Source organism: Rhinolophus sinicus, chromosome 5, assembly GCF_057876585.1.
Source record: "Rhinolophus sinicus isolate RSI-liver-muscle chromosome 5, RSI-T2T, whole genome shotgun sequence".
Taxonomy (NCBI): Eukaryota; Metazoa; Chordata; class Mammalia; order Chiroptera; family Rhinolophidae; genus Rhinolophus; species Rhinolophus sinicus.
This window is the reverse complement of record NC_142505.1, coordinates 82,390,306-82,408,564: the sequence shown is the minus strand read 5'-3', so window position 1 is coordinate 82,408,564 and position 18,259 is coordinate 82,390,306. Positions and strand designations below refer to the sequence as shown.

Below are 18,259 nucleotides of genomic sequence, written 5' to 3'. Positions count from 1 at the left end.
AAACAATCTTATAAAAGAAGAACAAGAAAGTCGGAATACTCACACTTCCTGATTTCAAAACTTACTGAGGCAACAGTAGCCAACACAGTGTTGTGCTGGCATAGGAACAAACAGAGAAAGCAGTGGAAGAGAAACGGAGTCCAGGATAAACCCGTGTTTCTATGAACTGCTGATTTTGACGAGGCCAAGAACATTCAATATGGGAAGACTGATCTTTTGAACAAATGGCGCTGGGACACCTGGATATCCAGATGCAGACGAGGGATAAATAAATTGTGGTACATAAATACAATGCAATATTATTCAGCCAAAAAGGGGCATGTATTGATTCATGCCACAACTTGGATGAATCTCGGAAACTAATGCTAAGTGAAAGAAGCTAGATGCTAAAGGTCACATATTGTACAATTTCTTTCATATAATATATCCAGAATAGGCAAATCCATAGAGACAGAAGGCTGATTACCTGGGTAAGAGAGAGTGGAGGGGAATGGGAAGTGATTCCTTAATGGGTGCGGCGCATTTGGGGAGGGTAATGAAACAGTTTTGAAACTAGAAAGAAGTGATGATTGTACAACATTGTGAATACACTAAATCCCACCGAACTACACACTTTAAAATGGTTAATTGTATGTACTGTGAATTTCACCTCAATTAAAAAAAATATTCAGAGGGAGGGAATGAAACTGTAAATGGTGACAGACTGTAATGATAAGTACTGTAAGTGGGACGTGTAGAGAGGATTAGAGTCCTAGTGAATGCCTGGCTCTGACTGCACAGGGGTGGGGTCATCACAGAGGAGGTGGCACTGGAACTGGGGTTTCAAAGGATGAATAGGAATTCAAGATACTGCAAGTATAGAATGTGTGTGTGGGGGGGTCTTTAAAGAAAAGGATGATTGATGTTTCCATGCAGAGGGAACAGAATGGGCCAAATCTTGGAGGTGTGAGAAAGCAATTTCCATACTGAGGACTGGGAAAGTTGAAGACATGGTGTTCAGGGAGAATATAAATAGCAGAAAGGAAGGCAGGGACCAGATTGTGAGGGTTTTGGCAGTCCACATTAATGCCTTTAAGCAGGAATTAAGCAGGACTTATTTATTAGAGGAACAGCATGAACATGCTTCTTTTTGCCTAAGTTAAACTTTCAATAGCTTGGCAATATCTTATTGACGCATTTTAAAAATGTTCATTGGGGGTGGCTGGTTGGCTCCGTGGTTAGAGCGCAGTGCTCATAACGCTAAGCTTGCCAGTTCGATTCCCACATGGACCCGTGAGCTGCGCCCTCCACAACTAGACTGAAAACAACGACTTGATATGGAGCTGATGGGTCCTGGAAAAACACACTGTTCCCCAATATTTCCCAATTAAAAAAAATGTTCATTAATACTCGAGCTGCTTACTGTATGTCAGGCCCCGTTCTAATGCTTATCATAAATTCACTTAATCTCATCAACAGTGGTTCTTAATGTCATGGCCCCATCAGCGTCACCTGGAAGTCTTCTAAAACATAGACACCAGAGTTTCTGATTCAGTAGGTGTGGGGTGAAGCCTGAATATTTGCTTCTCATTCCAGTTTCCAGGAGATGCTTGATGCTACTGGCCCAAGGAACACACTTTGAGAAACACTACTTTACATCAACCTTATAAAAAAGATACCATTATCATCACTATCATTTCCATTTTCCAGACGTGGAAACAAACAAATAGAAGGTTAAGTAACTTCCCCAGGGCCATATAGCTCTCATACTATCTCCACTATGATGGAGCAAGGATTGAACACTAGGTAACAGCAGCCATGTCTCCTAATTCAGAGGCTACAAACACGCAGACTTAAGGGGTGGTATTTTCATCATTGTTTGCAACCATCATATATATATATATATATATATATATATATATATATATATATATATATATCACAGTGGATCATTACTGACATATGAGATAAAAGAATTAGAGTTGGTAACTAATGCCAGCTATATGATCTGCAAACATACTAAAAATCATTGGTATGTATGGTATAGGAATTATATCGCAATAAAGCTATTATTTTTTAAAGGGGTGATTATCTTTTATAAATACAGACCAAAATAGCTATGGATGAAATAATAAAATATCTGGGATTTGCTTCAAAAGAATCCATTGGGAGTGGAGAGGGGGAACAGACTGGCCCTATGTGGATAAAAGCAGGGGGCTTGGAGGTTCATTCTATTATTGTCTACACAGATATGTTGAACATTTTTCATAAGAGGAAAAAAAGAAGAATCCCCTGCAGTGTTCTGACTGACTTAGAAAAGAGGGGACTGCCACCTCTTTGACAAGTTATTATTTAGAGGCCCCACCCAGAGAGCCTCAGATCAGGGAAATGAATTATTGAGGGGAATCTGAGAGGCATGGAAGCCATGGAAGGTAGAGAGGCAGTGAGCGCAGCGGCTGGTTTAGGCCAGGGCAGATCAGCCCCCTCGGCCCTCAGTGACAATCCACAGGCCATGCTGACCGTGGTGGTGGAAGTAGAGCCAGCGACAGGATCAGGTAAGAAGCTGCACACATTCATTCTCAGAGGTAGTGCAGCCTGGGAGAGCCTCTTGGGAGAGGGAGAGGGCTAGGCCATCTTAGGTTAGGAAGCTGAGACAAAGGTTGCGGGCAGGACTCAGGAGTCCTGGGAGCTCTGTTTCGCTCATGAGAGTTGATATGAAGCCCACCTTTCTCAGGCCCTGAGGAGACCTGTCACCCCACATTCCTTCTGGAGGGGCCCAACAGCATCCGCCTGCTTCAGCTGGGGACTCTGGAGACACAGGTGGATATGGGATGAGGTGTGGGTAAGGCAGGGGAAGATGGGAGTGACGCTACTAACCCCAGCCCTGCCCACAGGAACAATGTGTCACCTTTGACAGAGTTCTGCATTCTGAAGCTGCTCAGGTAGGGGGGTCTGATAGGGCAATGGGAGGAGGATGGGAGCCCTCAGTGCCCTGGAGCCTGGATGCTGAGTGCTTCCCCAGCCCTTTGCTCAGGCCAGGCTGGGTCAGGGCACCTCAGACAGGGGGCTGTGTCTGTGTTTTCCTGCAGGAGGCAGAGCAGGAGCTGCTAGCACAAGTCCAGTCCCAACTAGGCTCTGTGGGCCGAGGGTACAGTGTGGGCCTCCTGCTTCGGGGTCGGGAAACAGAGGCACCCCGGCTCGTGCCTCAGGTGAGTCCCAGAGGAGCCATGTGGTATGGGTGTCATGAGGCTCAGGTGTTGCCTCCTCCAAGGGACCTTTAAGAACCTTCCTCTCCCTACTCTAGCTGGACTAGGTGCCCTGTGGTCTATGCAGGATGTTTGGCCAGGGTCAATTTATGCAGTGATCGACAGGTCAGGGAAGGTGGGAGGCTGGGAGTGGTGGTGTACAAAGATCAAACGTCCAGGGAGGTCTAATTTTCACAGTTCTTGGTAATACTAATAATGATAAACTGGAAAGTTTTGTTTTTTGGACTTTATCAAAAATGCCCCCGAGGCAAAGGAGCTGCCTCAGAACTTTGCCATGGGCCCCTGCCCTAGCAAAAAGTAGGTCCCACTGAAAATGTCTGCTCACTTGTCCAGCTTGCTGTGAACCATGAGGGCTGGGCCTATTTCTGTCCTGGACACCGTTTCCCCACACCAAGCACAGGAAGCAGCACAAACTTCACCTCAGGAAATGTTGAAGGACATTTCTTTCTCAATTGATTTCTCAATCCCCACTGAACCCCCTTTTCCACTTTAGCTGCTGCAGATGCTGTTTGAGGAAGCTCTGTCCCTCGGGTGCTCTGATCCTGTGCTTAGTACTCTTAGCCTGGTGCAGGTGAGACGTGTGGGGAGGGGAGACCTGGAGCCAAGTCCCTGGTGATGCTGCAGAGAGTCTGAGGCTTGTTGGCAACCAAAAAACTTGGGTCTCGCTCCACTCTGCTGCTCACCTATGTGGGCTTGCCTCTCTGGGGTCTACTTTTTCTTGCCTGAAATGGCTGAATTCTGGTGCCTTGCTTGGCCTACAGACTCCAGCGGGAAGATCATATGAGCTGGGGAAAGGCTCTGTTTGTAACAGGCACTGTGCTTGTTTGATCCTAGCTCAGCCCCAGCGGGCGGACTCGGGACCTGCTCTCTCCGGGGCCAAAGAACCTGTCGGTGCTGGATGTGGCCCCTCTGGGCTTGTGAGTGTCTGGGGCCCAAAGGGGTCTAAGGATGCTTGTCTTAAGGCAGGGCTGATACCCCCAAACCAGGCCCTTGGAGGTTTCTCCCCACTGCCACCTCAGGGATGGGAAGCTCTGAGCTTGGGGTCATGCTTACAGGGCCTGGGTGTGCTTCCAGGACTCCGTCTCACCCTCTTCCCTTCATTCCATATCCTCATCCCTGTCACTCCTCTCACCCATCCACTTATACCTCTTCAGCTCAGTCATTATCATCCTGGGTGATCTGAGCATCTCACCCAGCAGAAGTTCAGTTTGTCCATCTGTAAAATGGGAGCTATCCCAAGGATGCTGTTTCCTTCACTGGGCAGATGAGGGCACAAAAACTAAGATCATGGGGCTGGCCCAGTGGCTCAGGCGGCTGGAGCTCTGTGCTCCTAACTTTGAAGGCTGCCGGTTCGATTCCCACATGGGCCAGTGAGCTCTCAACCACAAGGTTGCCGGTTCAATTCCTCGACTCCCGCAAGGGATGGTGGGCTGCGCCCCCTGCAACTAGCAATGGCAACTGGACCTGGAGCTGAGCTGCGCCATCCACAGCTAAGACTGAAAGGACAACAACTTGAAGCTGAATGGCACCCTCCACAACTAAGATTGAAAGGACAACAACTTGACTTGGAAAAAAGTCCTGGAAGTGCACACTGTTCCCCAATAAAGTCCTGTTAAAAAACAAACAAAAAACTAAGATCGTGAAGATGAGAGGCTTTTAGGGGATATACTGATCTTGGAGCCTTGGGGATGATTCTTACAGGCTCTCGGGACCCCCCCTGGGCTCCCCAGGCAGAGGTTCTTGGGGGCTGACAGAACTCTGGTGCTTAAGAGCTGAGCTCAGCCTCCCCTTCTTCCAGAGTGGTGGAAGATGCCAGCGAAGTAGAGGTGTCCGACTCAAAAGCTGCCTCGGAGCTGTACTTGCAGGCCACAGGGGTGGAAAGCAGGTGAGGACAAGAGGGCGCCTGTCATCCTCTCACCCCGTAGGCATTTGGCTTGGTACTACTTTCTCCTCCACAGGGCCTGCTCTCTGCTTACTGTCACCATGTGCCGCCCAGGGCCACACCCTTCTGAGGGGGCTGGGACCCAGAGCGTGTGGCGAGGGGCCTTGCGGATCCTGCAGCTCCCGGGAGCCCTGTAAGTCTGACAGAGACTTCTGACTGCTTTGGAGGTGGGGTGGGGTAGGGTAGGGGTGACTGAAACACGGATGTGGAGCCCCAGGGCAGCATTAGGGTCTCCTCCTCTCTTCACCTCGGACAGACTGAAGGACTCTCTTTAGCAATTCTTGTAAGGCAGGTCAACTAGCAGTGAACTCCCTCAGTTTTTGCTTATTTAGGAAAAATCTTAATATCTCCTACATTTTTGAGGGATAGTTTTGCCAGAAAGAGATAGAATTCTTCGTTGACAGATATTTTTCTTTCAGCACTTGAAATACGTCATCTCACTGCCTTCGGACCCTCATAGTTATTGATGAGAAATTTGTTTTTAATCTTATTGAGGATCCTTGTACATAACAGGTTGCTTCTCTCATGCTGTTTTCAAGATTCTCTCTGATTTTGACTTTTAACAGTTTGATTATAAAATGTCTTGGTGTGGCTCTCTTGGAGTTTATTTATCTTGGAAATTTTTGAGCTTCTTGGATGTGTAGATTCATCATGTCTTTCATAAAATTTGGGATATTTTTGAGCATTATTTCTTCAAATATTTTCTGCCCCTTTCTCTCTCGTTTCTCCTCACGTTGTGCTTATGTTTGTACACTTGGTGGCATCCCACAGGTCTCTTAGGCTCATTTTCCTTCATTCTTTTTTCTTTCTGCTCCTCAGACCGGATAATTAATTTTATTTGACCTGTCTTCAAGTTTCTTGAGATTCTTTCTTGTGCCTGCTCAAATCTGCCCTCTAGTGGATTTAAATTTTCAGTTATTGTACTTTGCTACTTGGTTCCTTTTCATAATTTCTATCCTTCTATTGATATTTTCTATGCATTAGGACATCATTTTCTTGATTTCCTTGAGTTTCATGAACATATTTAAGATGGTTGAATTACAGTCTTTGTCTAGTGAATCCAATGTCTGTGCTTCCTTAGGGACAGACATTGAAAAATGTCTTTAATAGAAAAATGAAGTTTCTATTAATTTCATTTTTTTTTCCTGTGAGGAAATCATACATTCTTGTTAATTTGCACACCTCATACTTTGTTGTTGTGGGACACTGGCCAATTTGAGTGTTTTTTATTAACACTGTATTCTTTATTGTGTTGTTCTCTTAAGTCTCCAAACTTTTCCTTAGTGTTCAGACATTTCGGATACGGTGATGTGGTGCCTCTGAAAACAAGCTTCTCCCTCCTCGCCACGGTTTGCTTTGTTGCTTGTTGTGGGCCAGAGCCATCTATTTGCTGAGTGACTTTTTCAAACCATTTTTGCAAAGGTTTTATTCTTTGTGGTCACTGCAGTCTCCATTCTATTATCTCAGTGGTTACTTAGCCAGTGACTTGACATAGAATTCCTTAAACGCTTGGGACCAAAAACACTTAAATTAAAAAAAAAAAAAAAGGAAGAAAGAAAGGAAGGATGACAGAAAAGTAAGAAGGAGGAAGAGGGGGAGGAGGGTAGAAAGGAGAAGGAAAAAAAATTCCCCCGGTTTCTATAAATTGGCTCTGTGTTGGGTCACTGCTTCTATGCTTAATCAGGCCACTATAGCCCTGCCTTAGCCCCACATCGTGCTTTTGCTGAGCCTAAAAATCAGCCGGAGGTGAAAGCTTATGGTCTTCTTAGGTCTTTCCTGAGTGTGCATCCTGCCCTGGGCATGTGCACAGCTTTCTAGGTTTCCTAGTACATGTGGGAACTTTTTAAAGTCCTTATTCCTCCTAAATCTCACTCCTCAACTTTTCCTTGGAGTCTTTCCACATATCGATTGTTTGCCCCAAATGTTATTTTTGCTTGTTCTTTCAACTTTCAATGTTTTCGTGGGGTTATGTTTTGAAAACAATGGTTTCAATGTTTTATGTCCTCTGGTATAGCTGCTCTGCCCTGAAAGAGTTCCAAGATAAGTAAAACAAAGGGAAGACCCTTTTGCTGGTCCTTTGGGGGAAATTCCAACCAGTCACAACAGAGGAACACAATTCCTTGGGAACAAAGTTCTGCTCTGTTTCCTACAGAACCAGGTACCACCGCCACCCCAATCCCCGCAAAGTGTTTTAACATACCTGAGCCCCAACCTCCTCCCCAGCACCTCTGTGGGCTGGGGGAGGTTGGAGCTCGGGTAAGTTAAAACATCACAAAGCTCTCTTACCATATTTAAGAAAGTGCCTTTTTCCTGGTTAAGCATTCACTTGGTTGCCATAAACCTTTGACTATCTCCCAGAGTTCTAGTACAGTTGATTCTGGTCATTTTTGCCCAATGTTTCTGGGGAGGACAGACCCCCACAGTTCCCTATTCTGCTATTTTTGTTGATGTTGCCTTGCTTTGTTACTTTTAAATTGGGTTGTCTTTTTCTTGTTGATGTGTAAGAGCTCTTTATATATTCTGGATAAAAGTCCATAATCAGATAGACAATTGATATTTTTTATTTGTAATTAAAAAATAATAAAATAAAGATGTACACAAGGTTGCAAATCTGTCTGGTGATGCACGGAAGTTACTGGAAATGGTCAGCCTTTCCATCAGTCCAGTTTATTTCTCCACCCATCAATGGACATCTTTCTTCCTCCCTCCCTCTGGCAGAGACTGCCCCCTGCTGCAGATATTGGCCGGTAAGGTTGCTGGTGAGGAGGTGGAGGGCTCTCTACCCTGGATTGTCTCATGGCTCCTGGAAGGAAACAACTACAGTGGTCTTCTTCTTCGCCTGGGATCTCAAGGTGGCCTGCGGAGGGTGTGGGGTTCTTTGGGAAACTCTGGGATCTGACCTTAGGCCTGCCCCACCCTCTTACCCAACCAGCCAAAGCCCCAACCCCAGTCCAGAGAGAGCCTGACCATATAGGAGGGCCAGGAGTCAGCCAGGTCCCAGGGTGGCTAGCCTGCAGAGGTCTGGAGTAACCCTCTCACCCTTCAGAGGCCTTCAACAGTTTACCAAGCATTTTTACATTGACTAATACCTTTAATTCATACCACAACCCCATGAGGCAGATGTAATTTACAGATGAGGAAAGGGAAAATCAGCAATGGAAAGGTACTTGTCTATATTCACACAATATTAAAAATCAGTCCTCTATAAAGTGATATGATGTCAGTAATTTTGGGGGAGGTCAAGTGAAGGGTATAGATCAAACAAGAATGGCCACGAGTTGATAACTGTTGAAGCTGGGCTATAAGTAGATGGATTTCCTATGCTTTGCATATGATTGAAAATATCCATAATAAAAGTTAAAAAACAACTCTGGCCCTCTGACCAGCTCCAAAATCAACAAACACACATTCACTTGGCCAACATATTCCCAGACCTCCTCCTGTATGAGGACGTGTGCGACATGGAAGATAAGTTGAGGCAGTTCCCGTTCTCAGGGAGAAAGCAGTGAGGGACAGACCCATGTTTTATAGGCCAGGTTGGTGTCATGATTAAGAGCACAGACTTTAGTGCCAGACAGACCTAGGCTTGAGCTTCCGCTTTGCCACTCACCAGAAAGTTACTTGACCTCTCTGAGCTTCAATAGCCTCATCTGGAAAATTTGTGTGGTGGTGGTGGTGGGGGCAGGATAAAAATTTTAAAGTTATTGACTCATTGGAGTGTTGTGTGGATAAACAGAGGCAATCCATGAAAAGCCTTAGCGTAGTGCTGGCAAGCACATGTAGAAGTCTGGTAGGTGTTAGCTGTTTTCATGAATAGTGCTACTAATAAGAAGTATTATAGGCAGTATGCTTTGGCGTCCATGGGAAGGAGTCATTCACACAGTCTTCTTTTGCTAGGCAGCTCCCTGAGCTTGCTCCAGGCTGCTCTCTTGGGGGCCGCGGGAAGGAGGATGCAGGTGAAACAGGTCAGGCCCACCCTGTGGGATGCAGCAGAAGAGGCCCGAGCCCGCAGGGCTGGCCTGAAGAGCCTGCGTTTAGGCCTCCTGGGGGACACCCTGTCGGATGGCAGGCTCAACCAGCTGGGCAGGGCACTGCGGGAGCTGCAGGTGAGCAAAGTGAGGTCTGGAGTTGCCTGGGCCAGCAGTAGCTGAAACCCACTTTCAACCCCCTCTCCATAGGTGGTAAAAGCCTGGAGCCAGCGCCTAGGAAGCTGGATGCTCAAAGGGGTCAAAGCTGAGGCTGTGGGGCTCCTAGAACCACAGGTATGTCTTCTCATCCAACCTCTTGGGAGCCCCACTGATGTCTGCCTTCCTTTCGTGTTTACAGACCACTATGAGGGGGCCCTTCCTTCACTCCTTAATTTATTGTTTCCCGAACTTTTATTGACCACTAACTATGTGCCAGGCACAGTGCCACGTAGGCCCTAGGAAAGCCCTGTCCTCAAGGAATTTAAAATCTGCTGGAGAGAAACAATTACAACATCGTACCAGTGTTCTGAAAGGTTTATCAACACAGGATTCTATGGGGCATCTAAGTTAGTCTTGGCAAGAGAGGGAAGGAAGTGAAACTTAAGGGAGGAAGTTGATTCTTGGAGGAGATGGCCAGCAATGAGTGAAGAACATTCCAGGCAGAGACAATAACAAGTAAGTCTCTTTGCGGGACTGTAAGCAGCTCAATTTGTTGGAGAGTAGAGTTTGAGGAAGAGTCAGGAGAGAAAGACTGGAGAGGGAAGTAGGGGCCAGGTCATATAGGGCTTTGTAAATCTATTGAGATGTTTGAAAGTCAAGCAGAGCCACGGAAGTATTTTAAGCAAGGAGGACAACATTGCTCCCACTTTTCAGGTGAGCACACTGAAGGCTCAGAGAAGGGGAGTGAGTATCCCAGGGTCACTGGGATAATCAAAGGCCTTAGAGATGCAAATACCAAAGTCCTTAGATTGAACGTGGTGCTCTTTCATCCCCTTAGGATGCATGGCCACTCTTGTGCAAAAGGGGGCGCTATCTTCCATCATTTGCCACAGGGTGGCTGGACGGCTACCCCATCCAGCTTCTGGTTCTTCCTTTTTCATAATGATTTACAACTTGTTTTTACAGCCCTGGGCATTGGGAATTTGGCACGCAAGCTCCCGTTTATTGAGCAGTGCCTGATCCCATTCCATACTCTCTACAACTTTTATCAGCTCTTTTATGGATGAGGAAATGGAGACCCAAAAGACTAGTCACCTGCCTGAGGTCATAGAGCTAAGAAAAGGAGGGGCTGGGACCCTGATCTGTCTGATTTCAAAGACCTGAGCTTAACCCATGCTGTGCAGGAAGGGTGTGGAATTCTCACTCCTCCTTATCTTCTCAGCAGGTGACAAATTCAGCGGCCAGCCACAGTCCAGGTCTCCAGCGGGAGCCCCAAGGTGGGTCTGGGGTTTGGGGATGGAGCTGGAGGTCTTCTCCACCTTTGATGTGTTTAATTGCATTTTCCTCCAGTGGCAGGAAGAACATCTCTAGGACCTGGGCCCCAAAAGCATTCTCTCAGGGACTCTGAGGAACAGGTACCCTCATGTAACCCAGAACAACTGGAAGTTGTTGGGGGCGGGGGGGGGGGGTGTGAAGAGTTGTAGAGTTGCATAACTCAGTTAGTATATCTCCAGCTTACCCTGCCCCAACATCAGGGAGAAACACAGAGCTTCTGGCAAATAAGGGACCTGAAGGGCTACTGGATCCCTAAGGGAGGGGCATGGGAAGGGATTGTTTTCCTACTGGGTTGGATTAGAGGTACGTGATCCGTAGGGCCTCCATGGTGTCTATTGGCAGAGCCAACACGTATCCTCTCTCCCCATGGCCTCTGAGTCACTGTCTAGACTACAGGCTCTTCCAGGCCAGTTAGGTCTTGGATGTAACAGGCCTTGGGAATGGGATTGTTGGAAATGTTGGGCCCTGTGTCCCCATGCCGTGTGCATACACGGGCTTCTGGCTGAAGCTAGACTGACGTCACCCAGGCCCAGCAGGCGCCAGATGTGGCCCTGCAGTTCTTCCTGGCCCAGGCCCGAAGGCAGAGGCTGCGAGAACAGCAGCAAATCTGGATCCAAGAGGAACTGAAGCATTTGGAACAGGAGGAGGAGGAGGCAGCAGGTGACCAGGTCAAAGGCCTGGTGGCTGGAGAAGAGGTAAGGAGGGTCGTGTAGGGGCCAGCTCCTTACTGGGCCAGGCACTGTGCTGGGGGTGGGGACCCAGTGTTAATCACAACAGACGGGGTCACACCCTCTTTCCTGGTCCTCATAGCTTTGTGGGGGGTAGATGAAGCGATTCTGTGTTCAGTGCTGTGATGGGGGAGCGAGGGGCCCGGCTGGGGTAGATCAGAGAAGACGGCATCCAAACTGAGACTTAAAGGACAGACAAATCAGCCAGGAGGGTTCGGTAGACGGAGCCCCCACAGGCAGTTTGTGCTCATCACAGAGAGGCACTCAGTAACTAGAACTTGTTTGAACAAGTTAAGAAACAAAACCATGCGCATGGATTTTGGGGGTGCGTGGGGTGGAGAAACACGCTCTGAGAGAAGACAATAGTGTCTGAGCAAAAGTCCAGAGAGCAGCAATGGCAAAATGGGTTCTGGGTATTGCAACCTGTCCATTTGGTTGGAGCCTGGCAGGTGCATGGTCAGAGGCAAGGCTGAAGAGATGTGAGTGCCGAGCTCTGGATGTGGACTTTGCAGAGGATGATGGTGAACTGTGGAAAAGCATGTTGTCTGAGCTCAGTCCCTCACTAGCCATGTGAATTCGGGCATGTTAAGCCACTTCTCTGATTCAGTTTCCAAATCTGTAAAATGGCAACTTAAGCCATAGGGTTATCACTGGATAAAATGAGATCATACGCATGAAGTATGTAGGACAGTGGGCACATAGGTGGCACTGAGTGTAAGTGTCTCTCGCTCAGTATCCGTGGGGGATTGGTTCTAGGCCGCCTGCGGTACCAAAATCCACAGATGCTCATGTCCCTTATATAACATGCTGTAGTATTTGTATATGACCTGCGCACATCCTTTATATATTTTAAATCATCTCCCTAATACCTAACACAATGTAAATGCTATGTATATAGTTGTTATACTGTATTGTTTAGGGAATAAGAAAAAAAATGTGTACATGTTCAGTTCAGACACCCGTTGGCCAAACTACATAGTACAGGTCAGCACAACATAACATTTGAAAAAAAGTATTTTCAATTCCTGGTTGGTTGACTCTACAAATGAGGAACCCATGGATATGAAGGGCTGACTGTGTTCTCACTTAAGGCCGCCCAGGAGAGACAGAGATGGCACCGGGAGCAGACAGTGCTGAGACTGCAGCTGGAGGCTCTTCAGGCAGAGCGGGACACTGCAGAGCAGGACCTGCTAGCCCTCTATGACCTGCACGTGCACGCCACACGAGCTCGGACATGCCACGTGCTACAGGTCAGTGGGGACAGAAGGCAGGCCTTGAGCTGGTTACAAGGCTGGCCGGCTGACAGACACCTCTGAATCTGGGCCCAGGTATTCCGAGCCTGGCGGCGGCTGTGGGAAGAACAAACCATGACCACGGAGCAGCACCACCGCAGCCTGCTGGCTGGCGTCCTACAAGACGGCATCAACCTGGCTGCACAGAACCAGGAGCTCCAAGCCCGGAACCAACAGCTTCAGCAGGCACAGACTCGGCAGGGGGCAGTTATGCTGGATCACTGCCCTGGGGAGAAATCTGGTGATCAGGACTCCTTCAGGGGCAGTTTCCTCTCTCCTCATTCTTAAGGGTCTTAGAAAGGAGAGGAAGGAAGTTCGGACGCAATAACTGAGCTAATGCTCATTACGGATAATGAATACCGTCATTAACCAGGTCTCATTGTGCCAGTCCCTGCTTCTAGTGGCTGAACAGCCACTATTTCATTTCGCCTTTTCCACTACCCAGTATAGTGGTAGGCACCACTGACCATTTCAGAGATCAGGCATCTAAAGCTGGGAGAGGTTATCTACACAAGGACAGTCAGCTAGTAAGTGACAGAGTCAGAATTCAAGTCTGGTTGGCTAGAGCTCTGCGAAGTAGACAGTAGTGATTCACAAGCTGCCGTATGCATCAGAATCACCTAGGGAGCTTCTTTTAAAAAAGAAAAAAGAGAAAAAAGATTCCCAAACTTCACTTGCTAAGATTCTGCTTCAATAGGTCTGGGACTTTTTTTTTAACAAGCTTCCCTGGTATTCTACCACAGGAGCAGGGCCTGACATTCCTCTGGCCTTGAGAGCAAATAATAGGCAGAAATATCAGTGAAGGATCCAGAGGAAATGAGATCAACCACTTTGAGTCCTCACAAGTTCTCTAGCCTAGAGTCTAGTTTGTCCCGCTAGGCCTAGCACCTTCTATTCCCAAGACTCCCTCTAAATTCCCTAGCACCCAAATATTGTGCTTCAGGAAAATTTCAAAAGCTGTGACAGAGAACAGCCTTGGCTCCATGGAGCTGTCAAAGGGAATGCAGCTGTCGACAACAGTGGGGGAAAAACAGCCTTTCCTCCTAGTTTATGTTGTCCCAGGATTAAGATACTCAGGGCACCAGGGGAAACAAAATTGTTTGAAAGGAGCTATGCAACACAGAAGACACAGGACAATCATAGCTGATTGTAGGAACCACCTACACCCCAGAATGCTTTATTAAGACCTTATTGCTTATGCAGTTAGAGACACCGATTGAGTTATGCAAGTTTCTCTGTGCCTGGTCCCAGGTCACTCTGTGTAGAGCTTTCGTGGCTGTTGGGAGCTGGGTCACTGCTAGGTGGGGCAGGACCCAGAGTGGGAAGGATGGTACCTCCTAGGAGCTGTAGAGGGGGCAGTGGAATTCAAGAGGGCCTTTGGGTGAGCAGAGAGGTCAGGAGTGTAGGCTTAAGCCAGGGCCCAGGGGCAACATTCCCTGAGATGAGTCAAGCCCCAGCCCCTCTGGGATTTCCAGAACGAAGGCTGGGTGTGGAGAGCAGCACTGTGGAGAGAGCAGCGGGCACTGTCTCCAGGAGCTGATGGAGCTAGGGAAGCTTGGCAGAGAATGGTTGGGGTGATGGGTGTGCAAGCTGTGGCAATTGGACTTTTCTGTAGGGGGTGGGGAGTATCCTTTATGGGGGAGTCATGCACCATGGCTGGGCTGAGGCAGACAACACCAGGCTTGCAGGCAGTGGGTCTGCTGGGGTGACCACTGTATGCAAGGAAAACCAACTGTTGCCCACACCCCATTTTAAGCAACTGCATTCATGCAGAGTGAGGCAGGGAACCTCTTCCATAGGGATGGGGTCATTTCTCAGGCTTAGGGACTGATGCTCTCCCCATTACTTAGTCTGGAAGAACTTGGGGGCGTGGTTAAGAGTTTCCTTAACCAAACTCATTCTACACATCTCCCAGGAGTACGCCTTTATCCACTCACCTCCAGAGACTAACCTGGCTGCTCTCACTTCCCCAGCTTTTCTCACAAGGCACTTGTTACAGGGTTGTTGAAGCGGGGTGGGGTGGGGCTGGGCGATGGCTCCGATGGTGGTACCCAATCTACAGGGTCAGGAGTCAGGGTGGAGGTGGTCAGGGGCTAGCGGCTGCCATAGTACAGGCGCACAGCCAGGCCAATGAGCAGCGTGGCCAGGAAGAAGGCAGCTGTGAGCTGTAGCCGCAGCAGGGCTGCTGAGAGCACGGCGTTGACCACGAGTGAGCAGGACACCACAAAGAGGCGCGTGATGCTGCTGCCGTGCTTCATGACAGCTGACATGAGCAGTCCATTCAGTGCCTGGCTCAGCACCACGAGCGCTGCCCATCCTGAGAAACCTTCCAGGAGGCCTGGCCCGGGGCCGCCACTTGCATGCAGACCTAAGTTCAGGAGCACACCAAAAGTGTAGAGGAAGAGGTTCTGAAGTGCCAGGGGCAGCCGCTGTCGCTTCAGGAGCAGCTCTGTGTACACGGATGACAAGCCCGAGATGAGGCAGTATAAGACGAGGAGCAGCAGTCCTAGTGGAGTGATATGCATGGGCATGGGGCCAGCTGCAGCTGCTTGAGTGGGCCCAGGAAGGGTGTTCCCAGGGTCCTGGAGGCCACCAGCTGTATAGCAGGCCCCCGCTGCCATCAGCAGCAGCAGTGCAAAGCCCTGGCGTGCAGAGAGGCGGTGCCGGAGGCAGAGGCAGTAGAATAGGGCCGTGCTTCCGATCTTGAGATTGCTCAGCACCTGGTAGGTGCTGGGGTCCATGTACCGTTGAATATAGATCACCAAGTTGTTGTTAGCGCCATAGAGCAGGGCTGACAATGCGAAGGGGGCAGCCTGTCGCCAGGATGGGGTCCCCTGGGGCCATGCTTGCCAGCCCACCAGGAGGGAGAAGGTGCACAACAGCAGCTTGGTCAGCTCAGTCAGCAGCACAGCCGAGGAGGGTCGGAAGGGCACTTGACCATCTACATGGCACAGTGCCAACAACGGAGCATGGGCACCATACATGGCTGTGGACAGGAGGAGCATCAGGGTCCAGCGGGCCTGCCTGGGACGGCCCAGGCCTGGAGCACCCCCGTCCTCTACACTCATGCCCACGCCACACCCAGGGCGGCCTGTGTAGCTAGCAAGGGGCGGCAAGGATTGTGCCACTTTTGAGGAAACTCAAGTTATGGAGCCGGCTCCCGGGAGGGAGGAGCCGTGGCACGTCATCAGAAAGAACACGGAGGATCACAGTCAGCTGTAAACTCCACAGTCAGGGCTGGAAAGGGGCTGGTGGCCTGAGGAGCCACAGTCTTGGGGCCAGTCCCATGGGGTGAGGGAGGGAAGAGTCCAGGGTGCTGGCTGATGAGCCACTGTCCACCCTCTCCAGGAAGGGAAGCAAAGATGAAGGTGGCAGGAAAATTGGAGACAACAAATGGGTGACAGCTGGGGAAGCCAGATATGGTGTCTGTAGTTGAAAGGCCTCCACCTCCAGGCTCCAGCCGCTCATCCTGCCTCCCCCATGGCAGGGCTAGTCTGGTCCCTTGCGCAGTGACCGTAGATAGTCCCTCAATGTCTTCTCCACATTGGGCACAGCATATGCCTGAGCTGCGTAGATGCCAGTGCAGGTGCCCACAGCAAAGCCCAATACTGCTGATGCCCTCAGTTTGGCCACCACATAACCAGCCAGGAAGCCCTTGAGGAATGGGGAGGACATGAACGAGCCATCCTGTAGAGGAAGATTCAGGAGCAAACTCAGCAGGCTCTCCCCTTCTCTAACCAGGAGCTACTCAAGCTGGGCTTAGAGCATCCCATCACCTGCTCCTGCTTATTGTGGAGAGTTGCGGTAGTCTCTCCAAAGATTTTCGCAAGGTTTTGGAGGCAGAAAAGGAACCTAGGAGTCCTAATCACACAATCTCAGAATCCTGCGGTTAGAGAGCTCCAAACACAGAAACCTCCACAAGGCCACAGAGATGTCCCCGGGGAAACTGACCCCTGTGCCTGCTTCTCCAGCTTTATTACCTAGCATGCTCTCCCACTACCGCAATGAAACGGAACTCCTTCCACCCCCTTCTTCATCATGCTACTTTCTACCACAAGGGCTTTGCATATGTTGTTCCATCTGCCTGGCTGTTCCCTCCCCCCTTCTTCACCTAAGTTAACTTCTAAGATCCCAGTTCAAGTGCCCTTTTGTCAGGGAAACTTTCCTTGAGGTCAGAGAACAGACACTCAATAACCATTTGCGAAATAAATCTCTACCACCCATTCAGAAGCATACTGGGCTATGAAGCCTAAGTGGGGTGGGGGGCAGGCGCAACTTTACCTGGCCCATACCACTGTTGACTTCGTCTTCTACACGTTGTTGCAGACGCTCCAGCTGGTTCTTGAGAAACGCCAGGTCCTTAAGCTTGGGCAGAGAATCCTACCGCAAGGGAGAGGCTAGCTTCAACAGACTGACCCCACCCCATCCCCTGCTTAAGTCTATCAGAGGCTGGGGGTTGGGGATGGGGTGAGCCTGAGAAATCTCTTCCTGAGATGACAGTGGTAAAGGAAGAAAGGCATTGAAAAGGACAGAATTCACGTGGGGGTCATGGAGGGCGTGACAGATGGGATGTGCATCAGTAACTTACAACAACCTTTACGGGAATTTTATATAGTAAGCAGTATGCAGGGAAAGCAGGAGAAACAGCTAGGAGACCTTCAATAAGATCTATCAGGAAAGCACTTGACTATAAGCTACCCGGAAGTGACCAGTCTGTCTTGTCTACCGAACCCCAAGGCTTAATACAGGGACTGGCAAGTACTTAGTAAATGTGTGAGTGGTGCTGAACTTCCAGACCAATGGTGAGTAATGGCCTGAGGCAGTTCCCTGGATAATTTGTCGGGGAATAAATCTGGTTTCTGCCTCGGCTTCTTGCCCTTCTCCTCCAAGGCCACCCCAAACTGAATGTACGACTGTATGCATGCGCGGGGAGCCGAGGGTATGGGGAATAGCTGTCTAGGAGTGTGGGTAAGTGAACTGAGTGATTTTCATCGCCTAAGTATGAAATTCAGTGTGTGCGCAAGGAAGTGTTTGAAGGAGGGTGTGTCTGTGGATTGGAAACGTGTCTCCGGGAGGGGAAATTTCGGGGGCTACGGAATAGAGCAGAGTGAGGAGTGTGTCAGAGTGAAAGGGTTTGGCTGTGTGGGAGGAACTAGGGATCGTGTTGGTCCCCGGAAGGGCAAACCTGGGGGAATCCCCGGCTTCGCCTGCCTAGCGCTCCACCACTCTATTCCTCACTGTGGAGGTACTTACTATTGGCACGTACCCAGCGGTAGCATCCAGTTGACAGGCGCAATATTTCGCCCCCAGGGGAAACAAAGGGCATCCCCACCCATGAGCCTCTCCAGTGTCGTGTCTCCTCAGGACTAAAAAGGTGTGAACACCACCCCAACTGCAGTTCACCCCCACGGTCACTCACCTTGTCATCCGCCATCTTCCCCGCCGAACTTGTTGCGCAGGCGCAGCCTCGCCTCCGTCACGCCAAGTCCGAAGGCCAGCATTACTACAGGCGGAGGCACTTCCGGAGCAGTCTTGGAAAGGGTGGAGGCGCTGTAGTGGAGGTGGAGCCCGGGCGGTCTCCTGTCCGCAG

The 18,259-nt window shown here is 49.4% G+C and overlaps 3 protein-coding genes across 6 annotated transcripts; 1 reads left to right on the top strand and 2 right to left on the bottom strand.

Moving 5' to 3' along the window:
- Positions 1-2,717: 2,717 nt before the first annotated feature.
- On the top strand, positions 2,718-13,043 carry LOC109451772 (uncharacterized). Of its 4 annotated transcripts, XM_019740246.3 has the most exons (15): positions 2,718-2,799; positions 2,874-2,921; positions 3,069-3,188; positions 3,739-3,816; positions 4,080-4,162; positions 5,044-5,130; positions 5,204-5,320; positions 7,906-8,039; positions 9,085-9,293; positions 9,366-9,449; positions 10,537-10,591; positions 10,665-10,729; positions 11,177-11,344; positions 12,469-12,627; positions 12,706-13,043. In XM_019740246.3, exons 4-15 carry the CDS (start codon positions 3,748-3,750, stop codon positions 12,955-12,957), a joined length of 1,482 nt encoding a protein of 493 aa, XP_019595805.3. In that variant the 5' UTR covers positions 2,718-2,799; positions 2,874-2,921; positions 3,069-3,188; positions 3,739-3,747; the 3' UTR covers positions 12,958-13,043. The 4 variants fall into 4 exon arrangements, with proteins under 4 accessions (XP_019595805.3, XP_088654781.1, XP_088654779.1 ...); XM_088798655.1 differs by lacking the exons at positions 2,718-2,799; positions 2,874-2,921 and having other exon boundaries at positions 2,930-3,188; positions 10,540-10,570; XM_088798653.1 differs by lacking the exons at positions 2,718-2,799; positions 2,874-2,921 and having other exon boundaries at positions 2,930-3,188; positions 10,540-10,591.
- Positions 13,044-13,811: 768 nt separating this feature from the next.
- On the bottom strand, positions 13,812-15,737 carry SLC35A4 (solute carrier family 35 member A4). Its single transcript, XM_019740251.3, has one exon. It carries the CDS (start codon positions 15,735-15,737, stop codon positions 14,763-14,765), a length of 975 nt encoding a protein of 324 aa, XP_019595810.1. The 3' UTR covers positions 13,812-14,762.
- LOC141567274 (SLC35A4 upstream open reading frame protein) lies at positions 13,812-18,245 on the bottom strand. Its single transcript, XM_074313654.2, has 3 exons — positions 18,089-18,245; positions 16,951-17,049; positions 13,812-16,356 (listed from the first exon to the last, which is right to left on the bottom strand). The coding sequence occupies exons 1-3, from the start codon at positions 18,101-18,103 to the stop codon at positions 16,159-16,161; spliced, it is 312 nt and encodes a 103-aa protein (XP_074169755.1). The 5' UTR covers positions 18,104-18,245; the 3' UTR covers positions 13,812-16,158.
- Positions 18,246-18,259: the final 14 nt, after the last annotated feature.

Coding starts and splice junctions, on each gene's coding strand:
- LOC109451772 (XM_088798653.1), top strand. CDS start 2,943: ATGGGAGGAGGATGGGAGCCCTCAGTGCCCTGGAGCCTGGATGCTGAG. Junction 10,730..11,176: donor TCAGGGACTCTGAGGAACAG/GTACCCTCATGT, acceptor GACGTCACCCAG/GCCCAGCAGGCGCCAGATGT. Junction 11,345..12,468: donor GCCTGGTGGCTGGAGAAGAG/GTAAGGAGGGTC, acceptor TTCTCACTTAAG/GCCGCCCAGGAGAGACAGAG.
- LOC141567274 (XM_074313654.2), bottom strand. Junction 16,357..16,950: donor TCAACAGTGGTATGGGCCAG/GTAAAGTTGCGC, acceptor CTTCCTCTACAG/GATGGCTCGTTCATGTCCTC.
- SLC35A4 (XM_019740251.3), bottom strand. CDS start 15,737: ATGAGTGTAGAGGACGGGGGTGCTCCAGGCCTGGGCCGTCCCAGGCAG.